The sequence below is a fragment of the Hippocampus comes genome, unplaced genomic scaffold (assembly GCF_001891065.2).
Source record: "Hippocampus comes isolate QL1 unplaced genomic scaffold, H_comes_QL1_v1.1 scaffold180, whole genome shotgun sequence".
NCBI lineage: Eukaryota > Metazoa > Chordata > Actinopteri > Syngnathiformes > Syngnathidae > Hippocampus > Hippocampus comes.
In genome coordinates, this window is record NW_017805076.1 from 969,307 (window position 1) to 985,970 (window position 16,664).

At 42.0% G+C, this 16,664-nt stretch overlaps 1 protein-coding gene across 2 annotated transcripts in view; it reads left to right on the forward strand.

Annotated features, from left to right (window-relative positions):
• The window catches only part of prmt7 (protein arginine methyltransferase 7), a 31,209-nt gene that overhangs the window by 12,363 nt on the left and 2,182 nt on the right, over positions 1-16,664 (forward strand). For both annotated transcript variants that reach the window (XM_019865269.1, XM_019865270.1), the window contains exons 3-15: positions 566-715; positions 4,060-4,168; positions 4,321-4,433; positions 5,639-5,868; positions 5,961-6,141; positions 6,220-6,347; positions 6,944-7,082; positions 7,155-7,238; positions 7,325-7,372; positions 10,763-10,852; positions 12,593-12,754; positions 14,220-14,294; positions 14,850-15,010. In XM_019865269.1, the coding sequence (XP_019720828.1) occupies positions 566-715; positions 4,060-4,168; positions 4,321-4,433; positions 5,639-5,868; positions 5,961-6,141; positions 6,220-6,347; positions 6,944-7,082; positions 7,155-7,238; positions 7,325-7,372; positions 10,763-10,852; positions 12,593-12,754; positions 14,220-14,294; positions 14,850-15,010 (1,670 nt within the window). The remainder of the gene's footprint in view (positions 1-565; positions 716-4,059; positions 4,169-4,320; positions 4,434-5,638; positions 5,869-5,960; positions 6,142-6,219; positions 6,348-6,943; positions 7,083-7,154; positions 7,239-7,324; positions 7,373-10,762; positions 10,853-12,592; positions 12,755-14,219; positions 14,295-14,849; positions 15,011-16,664) is intronic.

Consider the following 16,664-nt stretch of genomic DNA (forward strand, 5'->3'; position numbering starts at 1 on the left):
ATATATATATATATATATACACACACACACACAGTATATATAATTTTTTATTTTTTCCGGAATTTTCAGGAAAGTCCACTTTCATCTCTGCTTGAAATTAAAATAAAGCTGCCACAGAAATCACAGGCCATTCATTTGTTTCTTAGTTTGAAAACTCAGTGGATGATGAAATACGTATTCCTCCATTGTATATGTGTGCAAGGAAGTAGTGAGTTTAAGAGCTACATTTATAGAGACGAGCATTCTCAGTGGTTTTATTGTGTTATCTGTTCTACCATCGTGTTATGGATTCCAGCCTTTGTAGATGTTCAAGCACGGGTCCACATGCTGTCAGGTTCAAGGTTTTTTTGGGGACAGAAAACCTCACATATATTCCTAATAACTCATGTGAAGATGTAATGACCACTGACTGTCTTATGGCCTTAGTAGTAAAAGTGTTGGCTCTTTTTTATTAGTTGTTTATTAAAACAGTAATTTACAATGTTTCTTTGTCTGAGTTGCTTTCTTCTTCTTCTGAACACATTGCTCTTCCTTACCAAAAAGTGGATGTGCTTTCTGTCTGTAGAATGAAAAGTACTACCAGGGCATCCGGGCAGCTGTGGCCCATGTCCAGGCTAAGGGGGAGAAGGTGATTGTCCTGGACATTGGAACTGGAACTGGCTTATTGTCCATGATGGCTGTTAGTGCTGGAGCTGACTTCTGCTATGCTGTGGAGGTAATTTTCTTCCACTTTGCTTAATCTTTTAAAGAGGAACTCAAGGCCAAAATGTTTTTGTCAAGAGTATTTTCTATGTGACCCCCTTCGTCTAAACAAGGTATTTTGATGAATATTGCATATGTGGAGTAAACATGAAGCAGATGAATCCATTCATATTTATCAGTATCGGGGTGCTGCTATTTTGTCCTGTATTGTCACCTGCTGTTGACTGAAATTGACGTTAAGGTGTTCTCTGACTCACACTGCTAACCAGGACTGTAGTCAAGTCCACCTTTCTTGAGTCCAAATCAACTTCGAGTCACAAGGGTCCGAGTCCAAGTCAGGTTAGAGTCCAAATCAAATCTGACTCAACAAGGTCAGAGTCTAAATCCAGAAGAGGTCAAGTGTAAACCTTAAGACTGAAAAATACAATTTTCACAACCACAAAATGAAAGAAATATTATGATCAAAAGTCAACTTTCTTCTTTGATGGCATGGAACCCTTTGCTTTATTAACTGTGTGCGCAGTTATAACCAAAAAAATGTCAAAATCAATGTTGCTTTATTCATGGTTGTCGCCCTCCGGGGAGAAAAAAGGAGGAGATTGGGTACTGGGCAGTGAGAGGGGGCAACAAAACTGTGCCAAACTCAAAGTTAATTAATGAACATGAATGCATGGCTGCGGCAGGGTTTTCTGTCCCCGATTCCCTTGCGGTCAAGTTTACCAACAAAAATAAAAACATATTTGGACTTGTTCGAGTCGATATAAATATTGTTTGAGTCGATATAAATATTTTGCAAGTCCAATGGCCAAGTCTGGGACAAGTCCGAGTCACATGCCAAGGACTCAGAGTCAAAAATATTCATTGCACATTATGCATTTTTTCACTTTTAAATGATCCAGCGGGCCTGATCGAACCTCCTTGGGGGCCGGTTCCGGCCCGCCGGCCGTATGTTTGACACCACTGCTCTCGTCTATGTCATCAGTCCTCCACATTAGAATTGCTCCAGCACTCCCTCCTAGGACTTAAAGAAGGGTGGTTAGTCTGAATTGCTGTTTTGTACAAAGGCACAAACATCAGTCAGGACTAGTGGCGGTTCTAGGAGTAGGAATTTACTTGGGGTGGGACGAGGTTTGGTAGGGGGCTCTTGCTAATGGTCTACCAGTCTCAAACTTGGACATCTTGGACAATGTTATTTTCAATCACATGATGTCGTCTTGTGCTGCTGTTAAATCTGCCGCTCCAGAGTGCAACCACCAGATTTTTAACCCTTTCTCTGCTGGTCAGTTCTCTGATGCCTTGAATGAGCTTTGCATTCCCTCTTCAAACATGGCAGAACTCACCCCTTGGTTCCACTCATCCTGCTGTGCGAAACTGAATTCGGTGACTCCATTAAAAATTGTGCAGTCAAAAGCTAGACCTGAGCCTTGGTTTAATGACGGAACTCGTCCAGCTAAGCAGGAGAGCTGCAAAGCCAAACGTAAGTGGGAAAAAAAGAAAAGCTGCAGGTTTTTATCAAATCTGGAAAGACTGCAAGCACAGAGTCAGCCCTGTTCGGAGTTTTTAATTACTTCCTCCTGGCAAGTGATACAGTCGAACCTCATTACAACGTACTTTGAGTGACATAATGAATCTGTCCGTTATAACGATAGTTCACTGAAACCATTTCCAATACATTGGCCGGCAACTGCAATGTATAATGCAGTATGAACACTTATAGATGTAAAAAAAATGAACACGTATTACAGTATAAACATGTCACTTACAAATACATATATACAATAAGAAGAAAAAGCTTTTTTTTTTCCACATGAAACAAACATTTCAGATGATTGTCAAAATCGCCGACTTGGCCAATTCGTAGTCTCTGCTGATCTGAGTCTGGGAGACTCCTTTTTGTAAGTGAGAGACAATTTCAGCCTTCACAGATAGCGAGATTTGTTTCCGTTTACCAGATGTGTTTTTAGACCATGTGTGCAAAAATGTGCCTGCCGGGACAATCGGTAGCGTTGCTAAGCAACGGAGGGGAGTGCACGATACATTTTGTCTGTACACGATTTGTTGGAACGAAGGCCTTTTCTTTATTTGGTGGGGGAAGTATGGTCATTGTAATGACACTTAACGACAAGCAAACTCAGCAAATGGAAAATGAATTACATGAAATCAGGACTTTGAAATGTGAACGTTATACGGGTGGAAATGTAACCGGGGTATGTTGAAACGAGGTTCGACTGTACTGGAGACTATGTGTGTCTGGTATTGTTGGATTTAACTGCAGCGTTTGATACGGTGGATCATAATATTCTGTTGGTTTATTTGCAACACCAGGTGGGCATTAGTGGTAGTGCCCTTGAGTGGTTTAGATCCTATTTGGCACACAGAACTTTTTGTGTTAGCCTTGGTTGCTTTGTCTCACGAACTGCCCACCTGTCGTATGGTATGCCTCATCGTGCCAAAGGATTCAATTCTGGGGCCTCTGCTGTTTTCATAGTATCTGCTCCCCTTGTGTTCCATCTCAACGAAACATGGCATTTCCTTCCACTCTTATGGGATGACTGTCAGATCCGTGTCCCGCTGAGCAAAAAAGACGCTTTCTCATTCCAGCCACTTTTATTCTGTCTGAAGGAAATCAAGACTTGGATGGCACTGAAATTTTTGAATTTCAGTGAAAAGAAAAAAAGTGATAGTGTTTAATCTCAGTGGCTCTTGTACATCCCATCCTGCTGACTTGGTCCCTGGGCGCCTTTTCTAAAGCCAACAGTCTCGAACCTGGGTCTTAAACTTCACAGTGATTTTAAATTGAATCAGGCAATTGGTTATCACAAATGCAACACTAAGACACAGAATGCGAGACAGTCAACTGACTGGCAATGATACACAGCCTATCAGTTCACGGGATAAATTCACTCGTGGTCTCATTTGTCGATGTCGCGCCGGGAACCAATCACACGCCTTCTTTGAGTGGGCATATACAACCCTATGAGACACGTCAGCTCTTTGTTCGGCATGCAGGGAAACCTCTCTTGCACATCAACATGAAGCAACGCGTCTTTTTACAATATGAGTGCTGGTATGGCTGTATTTAAAATAAATAAATGTTGCTCAACCTGTCCCTTAAATTCATAAATATTATGAAAAGTTTTAAAAATATTTTTCTATATTATAATATTATATTGCAGAGAGTCATTGTTATTATTATTATTGCTATTATTATGAAAACCTGATGTGCTTGGGAAAAAAACAAGGTTACATTAGGAATAAGCACCCAAAAAATAATTGACAGTTTAATTGCATCTCCAAAGAAAAAAAAAAAAGTAAAAATGTGTTGACCAGTCTTATTAATACAATATTTGTCTGCAGGTTTTCAAGCCCATGGCTGACGCCGCCAAGTGCATTGTGGAGAAAAATGGCTTCTCTGACAAGATCAAGATTATCAACAAACATTCCACTGATGTTACTGTCGGGCCAGGTTGTAAAGAAATTTGAATACTCCGATCAACATTTATTACTGTATTTCTAAGATTTGGCCAGTGAGTGCTGCATTCATCAATGTCTTGTGTCTTTCAAGTTCAATGTTGTTTCCTTTTGGTGATCAGATGTATTGTTTGTGATCAATATCAGGTGATGATATGGAAATGAAGGCCAATGTCCTCATCACAGAGCTATTTGATACAGAGCTGATTGGTGAAGGGGCTTTGCCAAGCTATGAACATGCTCACCAGAATCTTGTTCAGGTCTGTTGTCATTTTCAATTCAAGTTAACATTGCCAATGTGCTTCATTCTTATTTTCTACTATATAGCCCAAATCTTTCTAAACAAATTAAAATATGACGAAAACTCTCGAAAATGAACTTTGAGCATCCCAACTACTCATTCAAATGATGTGCAGTGCCATATTTGAACAACTGTATGAAAACAAATTTGGGCAGTATGATTTTAGACCACAAAATATACTTGGACACTGTGCATTAATTACTGGGAATGTACATCGCTTAAATAGAGAAAACAAAACATGCTGGATTATAAATCAGGACATATTTTATGTGTCTCACTTGTACAAATATGAATTATTGTGTAGTGAAGGGGAGTGGGGGAACGCTTAACAATCAGACTGGCGAGCAGCTCAGCATAGGAGTGCTCCAGCCAATCAGGGAACAGGAGCAAAGCAAAAAAACGTCCGCCTCCATCGAGAGCCTAAGCAGAAAAGGTGATGTTTTTGCAAGCAAGAAACATCACAGCTACCAGCATGTTTAAAATTTGTAAACAGTATTTTAAATTTACATATTTGAGACAAGACTACGACAGTACGCATATTTACTTAAATCTTCAATCATAAAACCTTATACAGTAATTACATTCATCAACATTGCCTTCAGAGAGGAAAAGAGGCTTTTGTTGGTGGCGTAGAAGGCGGCTCTCACTTGACTCGTACAGGCTTCAGCTTCACTCTGAGACTCTTCTGCTGGAGGCGCTAACGTGTTATGTTTTGAGATCTGTTGTACTTTTAATGTATGCTACATGTGCTGAGTTTTTTTTTCCTCTGGCTCAAAGCACTTATGGAGAATGGTTGGAGTCTTGTCAGTTTTTTCCCTCTCTTCTTCCCTATTGTTTTCTTTTGACATTGAAGATAGCAGGGCGCCCAACAGCGAACCGCCAGGCTTTCCGTTCTGTCCCCCCCTTTGGTCATTGTTTTGTTTGTGTTCCGCTGGACGAGTTGTAACTGGGAAAGTAAATTCCTTGTGTTTTTTTTTTTTTTTTTAACATACTTCGCCAGTAAATTAGATTCTGATTCTGATCAATGATCAGACAGATGACACCGCGGGCAGCGGCTCTTCCCATCCAGTTTACTCCCGCATGTACAGATGCGTGAAATCCCGGTTCACAAGGTAGCCACTTGGAAAGTGAATATAGAGACTCCATTTTCTCTCCTCCCTCTAGGAGGGTTGTGTGGCAGTCCCTCACCGGGCCACTGTCTATGCTCAACTGGTGGAGTCGCAGCTGTTACGGAGCTGGGCTCAGCTGCAGCCGATAGAGGTGCAGGGTAACCAATTGTTGCCCCCTCCTGCTATGGGCAACTGCAGCGGCACTCATTCAGTTTGTGACATTCAGCTCAGCCAGATTTCACCCAGTAGCTTTACTGCTCTGAGTCCGATCTGCACCATGTTCAGGTATGAAAACATCTCTCCTGCCATAAAATTTCAGTCAATTTTTTAATTTTTTAATTAATTTTTTTTTTTTACATGAAACTTTTGCCAATCAGTGTGGACTTCAGTAAGCCTGTAAGCAGTGCTCCGCAGTCCTACTCCGCTCAGTTTGTGGCTCAGACCAATGGTCTGGCTCAAGTGGTGCTCTCCTGGTGGGACCTGGATATGGATCCCAGTGGAACCATTGTGTGTACCATGGCTCCCAGCTGGACATATCCACAGCCAAAGATGGCCCCAGTAAGTTAAATTGGTCTTGTGAGGATGTCTCAATGTGGGCTGTCATGTGTGCTCAACACTGTGTGGTTTTTGTGTTAGTGGCGAGACCATTGGATGCAGAGTGTTTACTTCCTGCCTGCTGAGTGCAAGGTGACTAAAGGACAAGATCTGAGTCTCACTGTCTACCACGATGACTTCAGTCTGTGGTACAGCCTCAAGCCTCTCAGGTATAACATAATTTAGCCATAGATTATTAATGCTCCAGCTCCGGCCTTCCTGTGCGGAGTTTGCATGTTCTTCTCTTCCCTGTGTGGGTTTTCTCCGGGTACTCCAGTTTCCTCTCACATTCCAAAAACATGCATGACAGGCTGATTGAACACTCAAAATTGTCCTTAGGTGTGGCGTAAGTGTGGATGGTTGTTCATCTGTGTGTGCCCTGCGATTGGCTGGCCACCGGTTCAGGGTGTCCCCCGCCTACTGCCTGAAGACGGCTGGGATAGGCTCCAGCACACCCCCGATCATTGTGTGGATAAGCGGATCGGAAAATGGATGGATGAATTATTAATGCTGTGACAAAAATGACTTTTGGTTTTTCCCTGTCAGGGATTGCCACTATGGAGGACCAAGAGTGCCAATTAGATACAGAATTAAATGTGTCATGAAGTTATTTATGTCAATATTTTATTTATATTTATTATATTTATATTTAGTTGTTTTGATGTGTGCGTGCGTGAGACACACACACAGTATATCAAACATATGTGGGTTTTGCTTCTTTTGTCACCACCCAAGTTTTGACTGTCCATATTGCGGCTGTTCTCAGCCGACAACATTCACAGGACAGCAGGATTCTCTCCCGGCCGTCCTGTACATGCCAGGCACACCTGGTTTGGAATCGACCACGATTTGGTGAACTTAATGACAAATTTCGCACAGAGAGCTACATCAATGCACTGCACAGTGTAAGTGAACTGAACTGTCTTGTATTACTTGTATGTGTGGTACTTCTTTTAAAGTGCTTGTGCTCACTCCAGGTTCTAAAGAAGGATAGCGTTTGTCTCGGAGTAAGTGATGGAAGTCTTCTTCCTGTGTTTGCACATCTTTTGGGAGCCAAAAAGGTATACTACTTCTGTTGTTGTTGCCTCCTCTACAATTTTCTCTTTTGGTTATTGACCTATCAGCTTTACTAATTAAATATTTACAGGTCTTCAGTTTGGAAAACTTCACAATGACGAAACAGGTTATTGAGCAGGTAATCTTAGCACATGTTAAAAAAAAAAGTGCAATAGAACCTAAAAAGTTTGAATGCTCTTGAATGGAGTTGTAGATTGGAGAATTTGGCCAAAATGTTTCTGGGGGAAAGAAAACTCACCATCAAGACTTCAATTTAGGAGGCATTTGCAGTTCAGATCCACAAGTGTATCTTTATTCTTTTGCATCCATCTTCCAATGATCTGGCTTAGGCTGTGGTTTGCAGCATCTTAAATAGGGATAGGGAATTCCAGACATCTGCAGATGGAGGAATCCCTCTTCCAAGATGACCAGGCTGCAGTGGATGCCGAGTGTGCAACATTTAACACAATATGGTGCTATACAATGTTAGTTAGAAAAATGTAACAGTCCATTTAATGAGATAAAGCACTGCAGGAAGATGTCCTCCTAAAACCCCGTACGCTTGGTCAATGAGAAAAGCTCCATAGCAGTGCCTCTGAGGAGGTGGTCCACCTCAGATCTTGACTAGATCAGTCGGAACAGAATCTGTACGATTACATTTAATTGGTTATCATCACCTAGCCCCCTCTCCAAACCCGGGAGGATGGGGTGGAGAAAGAAGCAGCAGCAGTCAAACAGGCCAACATGTCGTTTAACTAAATCCAAGAGTATATAAGCATAGTTTGGCATCGTCAGTCCGGTGATCCCATCAGTGAGCTGCCGTCAGTATTTCAGGCCGGCCAAGTCCGTCCAAAAATTGACTTAAAGGTGCTATGTCACGTGCGGGTGCCCGACAACTGACACGCAGCCAAATACAGAAAAACACAAAATTGTATGCCTTTCAGTCCCATAGATCGTGTGTGTGTGTGTGTGTCTGTGTGTGTGTGTGTGTGTGTGTGTTGTTGTTGTTGTTGTTGTAATTTCATTTTCATTATTGGACTGCGTATTGGCTTGTGTGGCACCTGTGTGTGACATGGAAATTACGTTCCCGACGCTGATTGGCTGTCGCTGTTGAGGGACTGACTGGGCCCACGTAGGTCGGCTTGAAATACTGACAGAAGCAGTGATGGACTGAAAAGCTTACCATCAGTATGACGTAATGCCCACCTCTGCAAATGACTCTTAAGTCGAATTTTAAACATTTTTATTGAGGCGGCGGCTGGAATTTCTGTCTGAAGGGTATTCCAGAGTACTGGAGCCCGAATAGAAAACACTGTAGAATCTGCGGACTTCTTTTTGGCTCTCTGAATCACTAAAAGACCAGTGTACAGTGGTACGTCTACTTACGAAATTAATTGGTTCTGAAAGAAATTTCTTAACGAGAAAATTTAAAAAGTAGAGAAATGTTTTCTATGTAAATGCCTTAATCCGTTCCAAGACCCCCACAAAATTCAGACCTAAATGTTTTCTAAAGCCTAAAAATGCATCAAAATATATAACAAATACATGTTACAAGGTTATTGCACAATAAATGAGAATTGTGCATAATGTAAAAAAACAAAGAATAGAGAATAAAAATTGTGTTTATTTACTTTTAACTGCGTCCTCATCATTTTTTGCCCTCTTTAGTTCATGTTCTCTCTCAGGAGTGGTTTTTGCCTGGCGTTTTGTGAAGAACTGAACCAAGGACGTTTGCTTTTGTCGGCTTTTAACACTCCTTCAAAAATGTCCAAGGCAAACATCAGCATAGTGAGTGATCGCCCCTCATTGCGGTGAACCCTTTTTCTGGGTTATTCACATTTACGTAAAACTATCGGAACGCCTCATGGGGCGAGTGACGAGGACACAGCATAGACACATATCTATTTATCTATCTACACATGTAGACACATGCGGTAGAGGTCCCTCTTAGCCAATGGGATGCCAGGAAGATGCTCGGTAGTAGCCAATGGGAGAGCAGCTATAAGTATGTTGCGTTCGGGAAACTCGGCGCTATGAGTAACAGCCCATACTGTATTTTTACTTTTTGTAACTTGAAATTTCTTTCGAAACGAGGCAATATTTTCCTGTTGAGGTGTTTCGTAACTAGAAAATTTCGTATGAAGTGACATTCGTAAGTAGAGGTACCACTGTATTGTGAACGAAGTTTGGGATGGAACATATGAAATCAATAAGATCGGAAAGTGCTAATCCTTGTAATACTTTATAATTCAGTAGCAAATCCTTTAAATCGCATCTCAAGTGGACCAAGAACCAATGCAAGTTGGCTAGTATCGGGGTAATATGATCGAACTTTATTGTCCATGTCAGGAGTCGCTCCATCCATCCATTATCCAAGCTGTTTATACTCATGAAGGTCGTGGGCATGCTGGAGCCTATGCCTGCTTTCTTCAAGCAATAGGCGGGGTCAACCCTGAACTGATTGCTAATAAATCACAGGACACACACAGACAGAAAACAACCATTCACGCTCACACTCACATCGATGGACAATATAGAGTGTTCAATTAACCAAGCATGTCTTTTGATTGTGGGAGGAAACCGGAGTACCCGCAGAACATCTTTTAGGAGGACACCAAAAGCTGACTTCCAAACTGAATGAATTCCTTCATTTTGAACTAATAGATTAAAAAGTATTGAAAGAGACTATGCAATAAAATCATCAGCCATTTTGGAAAAAATAAGGCTCTATAAAATTTGGCCAAGTTGGTTTTCTTTGGTTCAGAGTTGCGAGAGCCTTGTTAACTTGTTGCACAGTAAAAGGTACAAATGTTTTAAAATGTTCACCAGAAAACATTTGCTCCTGTCGAATAAAATAAAGAAACAGATGACACAAAGTGATTGTGAAAGCATTTTAAGATCTCAGTTTTATCACGTACTGGGATAAAACACGCCTAAACGTCTTGTAAAACAAAAGAAAAACCTGTAGGGCTTTTGTTTACAGATAAAGACGTTCCAAAATGTCTATGGATTATTAAGGATTGATTGTGACAGGTAAATAAAATTCTGATTTAGCCTTTTTAGTTGGAGAAGTACATTGAGTTAATCGTCTAACAATAGACAAATCACTATCAGAGTCACCTTTTCTGGCTTTGGTGTATGCCACATTTCACTGATGAATGACCTCAGACAATTCTGGAGAGAAGCAGGGGTTTTCTTGCCCCTTTGCCCTGAATTTCCTTCAAGGAGCATGTACCCGTCATCATTTCACATCAGTCAAGAACCACAACTTGTGACCTTAGGTTTGAGTGGGAAAGTAGATCAACTGTTAAATCGAGAACTGGGCCTTTTTGGCTCATCTCCGTCTTCATCACTACAGACCCGTGCAGTGTCTGTATCAGTTGATTGTGACATTTTGAGCTTGGTATTGGGTTTTTTTCTCCAGAAACTATTGGATCCCAGGAATGTATCATATTTGATTGTAGATACTCTATTCCCCTGTGTTCACAGCTTTAAAAATGGTGCTGATGCCCCCCCATTTTATCACCAGGTCCTGGATGCAAACTCATTGGGTGGACAAGTTGAGCTGCTGGACATCAAGCCTGAGCAGCTGACCCTTCAAGATTTAGGAGGAGAGCAGGTACCCTTCCTTACCACCAATGCGACGATACTCTTGATGTAATTCCTAAAATATCATCATGACTATAAGCATTCTATATTGCATGGTTTAAACTGTTATAGAATTTCAAACGGTTACCACTTATTGTTAATTGTGTATTCAGCATCTCTGAGAGTGAATGGCTCGGCAATTAGCTTCTCTTTGATAAAGCATATCGGTAGCAGCGCCACAACATAGCGAAGCATCATGAATGAATCCTCCTGCCCAATGTGCGTCTTCAAATTTTAGTCGAAGTGTATGTAAATAGTGATGAGTGGCCAGTGTGCATCGTTAGCTAATTTGTTTTTTGTCGACCTGTAGCGAGTGCGTCTAGGGCAGGGTGGGCAAACTATGGGCCGCGGGCCGGATCCGGCCCGTTGGTCTTTTTAATCCGGCCTGCCGAAAGTTGGTACACACTTAATTAAGGTTCGATGTGAATGATTGCATTCATATCATTTGGACTTGTACTGACAGGCATTTCAATGCCAAGTGGCGCAGTTTCTTGAAGTTTCAGAGCACAGGGAGGGAGAGGGAGACGAAGAGAGAGCAAGAGAGATCAAGGGAGAACTCTTATCTACAGAGATGAAAGTCCTCCGGATTTTCACGGATTTCCGGGTTTTTCAAATTTCTATGAAAATCTGTCCGGAGAATTGAGGAAAATTTGACGAAAATTAATCCGGATATTAGTTGACAACATTGAACGAAGACGCGTTTGAGTTTGTTGTTTTGCTTTCACGAGCGTAGCCGTGTTGAAACACTAACACTAGTAACAGTAAAGAGATTTTCGTCTCTTTATAAACACACTTGCTAAACCCCAGTGGAACGAACAGAAGACACCGTGGACAAGACAGTTGTCGTAGCAAATAGTCCTAACTTTTCACAATTTATTTATACAAATGCATATGGCAATTTTAAAAAAGCCCAAAATAATATGAGACCCTCCAGCACAAAATTGAACTGACGATGCGCGCCTGTGTCTTGGGCTTGAACAATTGACTACATAAAAAAATGACAGTTTTCGTGGCTGGCTTGACTTTGCTGGAACTCACCAAAACGGTGGCTAAACTCAAGTGGTGGTTGCGGCAGCGGGAGCCAAACACGGGGACACCTTCAACGGGACCGTCATCTCGGTCTTGTTGCGGCCCATCTTCAACAGTCAAAATATGTGAAAGTGGTTTGTGGTGCAAAAAAGATTGGAAGCGCTGCCCTGAACTGCTCAGTTAGTGAGCGATCTCATTTGGTCTCATATTATCAGTCCTGGTGGCAGTTAGTTTTTCGAAACTGCCAAATCTGAAACGGTTACCGAGAGCTATACCAACATGCTAACTCAATTGTGTTAAACATGAATTCGACACCCCCACCTTTTTTTTTTTTTTTAAATAAAGCAGTAAACTGTATCACCAGTTTATAGCCCTGGTATAGCTTGTTGTAATGAATTAAAATTCAAAACTGGTGAAAAATGTGAATCAGTTGCATCAAAATGACATACAGTGATCCCTCGCTTATCGTGGTTAATGGGGACCGGGACCACCCGCGATAGACGAAAATCCGCGAAGTAGGCCCATCTTTTCCCAGATTTGTTGTATGCCTTTAAATTCATCCAAAAAAAAAAACAAGTACCAAAAAACAACCTCGAGTGCATATTTGAAAACCACACCGAAATTGAGATGTGCACTCCTCAATCTTTATCACATTGAAGTAAGCACCCTCTCTTTGTTTCAGATTTCACTGCTGATAGGTGAACCGTACTTCTGCACAAGCCTCCTACCTTGGCACTCACTGTACTTTTGGTACTGCCGCACCACCCTTGCAGGCCTTCTTCGACCCAATGCCACCATCCTGCCCTGCTCCGCCACTCTTCACATGGTGGCTGTCGAGTTCCAGGTACTTTATGAAAGTTTGTAATGTTCTTGTTTTTGCATGCTTTTACTTTAATTTTTCCCGGTGCATCATGGATTGTAACCAAATTTTACTGCCTGCAGTACAATCACCCGCCGCTACCGGACCACATTGTTGCAACATCAGATCTGAATAAAAGTACTTTTGCTGGATACCTGGGGGTAGTCTAGTGTGCCATACAACTGGTCTGTTTGCGGGATAACATTTGAATTTTTAATGATTTTTTTTTTTTTTAAATCAGAGATATACTAATTGTTGAAGTTGTAGAATGTCGAATTTGTATTTTGAAATACAACCTCCGATTTATGTGAGATTACTTTGGTTGGATACCTGGGGTTGTTTAGTGTCCTGTCTGGTTGTGGGATAATAAAATGTGAGTTTCAAATTCTTTTTTAAAATCAGTTGTTATTGCAGTCCTTGATGCAGATTTAAAGTTAACGTCTCTTTCCAAATTTAAAGAATGTTTTTGTGTGCAATCCTGAGACAGTTTGCATTCTCCCAAGGTGAACTGGTTACCTGACAGCAGAGAGGATATTTCAAATCCAAAGCACTGTTTAGTCGTTTAGCTTTTATTTTGAATGTGCCCAAACAAACCGTTGGGGGCATGTTCCATATTAACAATCAATTTGGTGGCTGGCTTGACTTTGTCTTTGAACGTGGCCTGACCGCAGTCTGTCAATGAGCATTTTGAGTAGGAGGCATTATCTGTCACCTGTGAGAGTTGGGGCCCCACGGCTTATCTGTTTTCTGAAGCTGAGCCACGATTGGTCGTTTTGATGTCAATTTCAGTTGACAGCAAGTGGCAAAATGGCCGCCCCCTGACACAGACAAAAATGGGTGGATCTTACTGATTAGCTCATATTCCACATGCATGATATAAATCAGGGTGTTGTGTTTAGACGAGTGCTGCACCCAATACAATGTTTGGGTTGACTTCGGCTAATTCGGATTGTACCGTCGGCCCCCCTGTGCTTCCACCCAGGCAAGCCCCGTTGGTCAAGGCGGGACTGGCTCTGCCATGCCTTTACTGCAACTGTTTTCAGTTCTTGGGGCATTTTCCCTACAGTTTTGTCATCAGCAGTGAAATACGTGCTTATTGGATTCAGGTCAGGCGAGTGTATATTATTATTTTACTTCTCTGCCTTCAAAAACGAAATGTGTTCCTTTCGCATAATGCCTCAGGTCATTGTCCATCTGCACTGTGGCACGCCGTCCAATGGCTTCTGAAGCATTTGGCTGAATTGGAGCTGATGGTGTTGCCCGCAACACTTGAGATTTCATCCTGCTGCATTTGTCAGCATTCACATCATCAATAAATACAAAAGCAGCTAGACATGAATTTGCGGCTGCCAAACCGTGACTGTGCGGTGGTCGACTTTAAGATGGATGGATATTGAAAGGGTCACTTGAGGATTGTGTTGACATGTCAGTGATTATTCTTGTTTGCTAGGATTTATGGAGGATACGTGCTCCTTGTGTTACATGTGAGGGATTTGATGTCACACCCATGGATGAAATGATCCAGGTAAAATTAAACATTTTCACATTACAATACCACTTTTTTTTCAGGCTGATACCAGAATAAGTACTCAACTCTTGAGTACTCACCACTGCTGGTATCAAGTACACAATACCAATAGTACTTCTGATGCATAAAATTTCTATTAAACCATAAATCCATCCATTATCCGAATTGCTCAAGATAATTTTAAAGATAGTCATTTTGTTTATTTCTGACAAAGGGGCAGAGCAGTCACTCTACAACAGGGAACTGAAGTCTAAATTAAAACAAACCACAAACTCTAAATTGAGGATTTTTTGGGAATAAATGAACAAAAGTAAAACCACCACAAGAGGGCGTCTTGGTATCGGTGACTGGTATCAGCCGCCATCACAAGTCACTCATACACCGAAATAGACAGGTATCGGTACTCAGCCATCCATAACTACACTGATAGCTATGATTGGACTGCATGACTGAAAAGTAAGTAGTGATGCTTGTTGAGATCGTCATTTGATGTAAAATAATCGCTATTCCCTTTATTATAGGGTTTACCAAAATGCTCTTCTGTCTTTTCAGAAGTCACTGGATTTCCAGGAGTCTCGCGAGGCAGAGCCCCACCCTCTGTGGGAGTATCCATGTCGTGCTTTGACTGAATCTACAGCTGTCATGACCTTTGACTTTACACACTGTGTCCCTCAGCAGCCTCTCATTAGCCACGGTTCTCTACCATTCGTAAGGTATGCACATTACAATGATGATAGCAGTACCATTTTTAATCCTGCCCGACAGTGTATACAGAATGTGAAAATATTTTCTGTTTCATCGACAATATAAAAACATAGTTGAACTAGAGCTGCATCGTAGCTGTAAAGGGCCCTCGCATCCCTAAAGGCACTGGCACGTTTGGATATTGGCACATTTAATTTTTTGTCAATGTGCATCAGATAGTACAGCAGGTTAAAAACTACACTGACCTTTAGAAAGGCTGAAAATGAGGTAACATTTTCAAGGAAATTCAAAACCCATTCATTGAGGGTTAAATAACTATACAGTTCAAATTCGACAATGTTAATGGAGCTGTGTTCAGATATTGAAATTTGAATTTGAAGCAGATAATAGATTGAAGAAACAAATTTATTACTGATTTAAATACTGAGTAGTTCTCAATTTGTCTTTGTTGATTGTTTTATTCGTACTTTTGCAAAGAAAACAGTCATACAGTTAACAGTACAGAATGTTCCATACAAATTGATTACCAAAGAAGGGATTACCTGAGGAAAGTTAAAAACAATATGTTTACACCAGGGTTCTTCCCATTCAGGCAACCGGTTGTTTGAGTGGCCAAAAGAAAAGAATAGGGCATGTAAATGCACCGGAAAATTGGAACGACAGTTTTGTTTTCGCAACAAGAATGAATTTCACGTCAGTGTCGACGAGCATTCTTTGTTACAAGCACTTAGAAGACCTGTTTTCTCAAGTGGATTTGCAAAATAGGTACGTGTGATAATTAATGAATAACTCTGGCTGTTATTTCTGAAAAACTTGGATTCAAAATATTATATGTGGACATGGACAACGTCAGTGGCCGGGTCCTCAAGTACTGCGCTGACCAGCTCGGGAGCGTCTTCCAGCTCTTATTCCAGTCCTCCATGAACACCGCCACCGTCCCTAAACTGTGGAAGCACTCCACCATTACCCCCATTACCAAGAACAATAACCCCAAGACCCTGAACGACCTCCGCCTGTGGCCCTCACCTCCCACGTGATGAAAGCCATGGAGAGGATTATCAAGCAGTACATCCTCACAAAGACCAGCTCACGCCTCGACCCCCTCCAATTTGCATACCAGGCAGGCAAAGGTGTCAACGATGCCAAAGCCTTCATCAACGACACCATCCACAAACATCTGGAATTCGCCAATACCCTGGCCAGGCTTCTGTTTGCTGACTTCTCCTCTGCCTTCAACACCCTGCAGCCTCACATCCTGGCACAGAGGCTCAAGCAGAACTTCTCCCCGAACAACCAACTCATCCTCTGGATCCTAGACTTCCTCACGCACCGTACAGAGAGTCAGGATCAACAACAACCTGTCTGACCTCCTCGCCACCTCCACAGGCTCCCCACAGGGCTGCGTGCTCTCGCCACTGCTCTTCATCCTGTACACGGATGAATGCAGGTCCTCACACCCCAACAGCCACCTGGTGAAGTTCGCTGACGACACTGTCCTAGTGTCTCTGCTCTCCGGCTCCACGCAACACTATGGTCCCGCCATGCAGCAGTTTGTTGAGTGGTGTGACGCCTCCCGGCTGGAACTGAACGTCAGCAAGACCAAGGACATGCTGGTGACCTTCTCCAGAAAACAGAGAGAGCTGGCCTCGACAATCCCCACCA